This window comes from Acyrthosiphon pisum, chromosome X (genome assembly GCF_005508785.2).
Source record: "Acyrthosiphon pisum isolate AL4f chromosome X, pea_aphid_22Mar2018_4r6ur, whole genome shotgun sequence".
In the NCBI taxonomy this organism is placed as follows: domain Eukaryota; kingdom Metazoa; phylum Arthropoda; class Insecta; order Hemiptera; family Aphididae; genus Acyrthosiphon; species Acyrthosiphon pisum.
This window is the reverse complement of record NC_042493.1, coordinates 6,483,577-6,485,932: the sequence shown is the minus strand read 5'-3', so window position 1 is coordinate 6,485,932 and position 2,356 is coordinate 6,483,577. Positions and strand designations below refer to the sequence as shown.

The 2,356-nt window shown below is 32.9% G+C and overlaps 1 protein-coding gene across 1 annotated transcript; it reads left to right on the top strand.

The window, feature by feature from the left end:
- Positions 1 to 1,870: 1,870 nt before the first annotated feature.
- LOC107885617 lies at positions 1,871 to 2,221 on the top strand. The gene has a single exon (XM_016809288.1). It carries the CDS (start codon positions 1,871 to 1,873, stop codon positions 2,219 to 2,221), a length of 351 nt encoding a protein of 116 aa, XP_016664777.1.
- The last annotated feature ends 135 nt before the right edge of the window (positions 2,222 to 2,356 follow it).

Genomic DNA, 2,356 nt, shown 5'->3' with positions numbered 1-2,356 from the left:
CCGTCAAACCAGCACATCATCACCGTCAACATCATACTCGGCTGTCGTAAATATAATTCCCCTGTTCCCCCCCCTTTTTCTTCTGTCTTGTCACTCAAAAGCACGATACTTGTAAAATGTGCGTTGCAGAACGCCAAAGTGTGGTTGCCATTGGGGCCTAGCGGTAACCTCCTACGCGTTCACATACGGCTGGCGTAAAAACCAGCTGTCCCTGTGCGCGTTTCAGTAGGGGGCCCCGGACCACACTTACAGATGTTTCGACCCTTCGCCTCCCCAAATCATTTAAACTGCGCCCGGTAACCCTGTGGAGACCACCACGAGTAATGTGATGTGTCGATCCCCGTGGGCCGAGCGTCTGTTTTTTTTTTACCATGTGCCTTTTATATTCATTATTGTATTTGAAATGTGTAAAGATTTATGTTATAAAGACACATTCCTAGTACATGGAATCAAGTCGAAATACACATGATAACCGGGGGGGGGGGGGGCGTTTCGCCCTCTCTACTCCAAACGAAAAATACAGCATTTCAATCATACAAATGAAAGCAATATTCATTTAAATATTTTTCGCAAAACTTATGAAATGCAAAATCCCCCAAAAATATTTTTCGCAAAATTTATGAAATTAATTAATTAAAATCCAAATGCAATATTCCCCAAAATATTTTTTCAAAATACTTATGTTATAAAGACATTTGTCATCTTCATTTTTAACATTTATAACAGCATGTTTATCTTGAATGTCTTTAGGTAATTTAATATAATATGAAGAACCTCTAAAAGGAACATATTTATTTATATGTATCCCCAAACTTAAAATTTCATGAAGTCTCCATTGAGAATTTTTCATTACAAAATCTTCTATTTCATTTACAATTTTAATTTTTGCATTTGTATAAAAATCACTTAAGTTAGAATTTTGTGTTAAAATTTCATTTTTTGATTTAAAATTACATTCTTTATATAACATATTTTTTTCATCATTACCTCTCTTATATACAGTAAAAAACATAATATTAACTTTTAAATTTTCCTTTATTAATGCTTGTTTAAGTCGTCCTATTACTGGATTATTTAAACGATTTAAAAACACTTGTACATCTTTTATACCCATGTTATGAGTCTGATAGTGAATAACGTTAGGAAGTAAATGCTTATTTTTTAAATCATTTTTTCCATTTTTTTTTTTTAATATACACAATGTTACAATCAATAATAATTCTTACGAAATTTACTAAATTTATCATTACTATTTTTAAAATTGTGTATAAGGTATAACAAAGTATTATTTATGTTTATAATTTTATAATTTTAAATTGTTATTATAAAAAGTTGTATTGAAAAGGTAATATGTATTTGATTTTTAATTTCTAAATATATTATTATTTGTTATCATCATAAGAAATAAAAGTAATATTTTAATGCCGTTATTTTAATTGTTTCACCGACTACCACAAACTTGAATTTAAGATCTTAAACTTATTCTAATGAAAATCGTATGCAAAATTGACAAAACAGATATAAAGAGCGCCACGCTCACACGCGACTAACGGTGTTAAGCCAGGATCCCACGGCGCGTGGCTCGTTGCGCGGCTCGTGGTTTGGTATAATTCGGTACATCACACTCGCCGTGGGATGCGTGTGGCTCGGCGCGACTCGTGAGCTCGTGGCGCGGCTCGTGTATATCCGGCAGTTGTCGGTTTTTTGTACCCGAGTCAAAGGAAACAAGCTGCACTCGTTGCTCGGCTCGTCAAACCGATCCAACGCGTTCCCACTGACGCATGTGGCTCGTGTGTATTTACGTATATTTTGTAATTTTTTCAAGTGTTTTTTTGATTATTATTTTTTTTTTAATAATTCATCTAAAAACATGGAGTGGTCAAACGATTTAATTTTGGAGTTCCTTGAGTTATATGAACAGGAACCTTGTATCTGGAATCCTAAACATCCACAACACAAAATTCGGAATTCTGTGAATGATTCTTGGAACAACATTTCCAAAAACCTCAGCCAAAAATATACAATTTGCGAATTAAAAAAGAAAAAAGATTCGTTGATGGCCACATATAGAAAACTTGCAAACAGAGTAAAATCTAGCAAAAAAACGGGTTCAGGCTCGGAGGATATCTTCAAACCTGACTGGTTTGTTTATGAAATTATGGCTAGATTTCTACACGGAGTATGTCAACCTCATACTACTAAAAACTCAGAGGTAAAGTAAACAATATAAATAAATAAAAAAACATAATTTTAATTGAAAGTTATTAGTATCAAATGACAATCAGTAAAAAACTATCATACATAGGTGCTCGTAATATTATAAATGTATTTTATAAAAAATTACCAAAACTATATG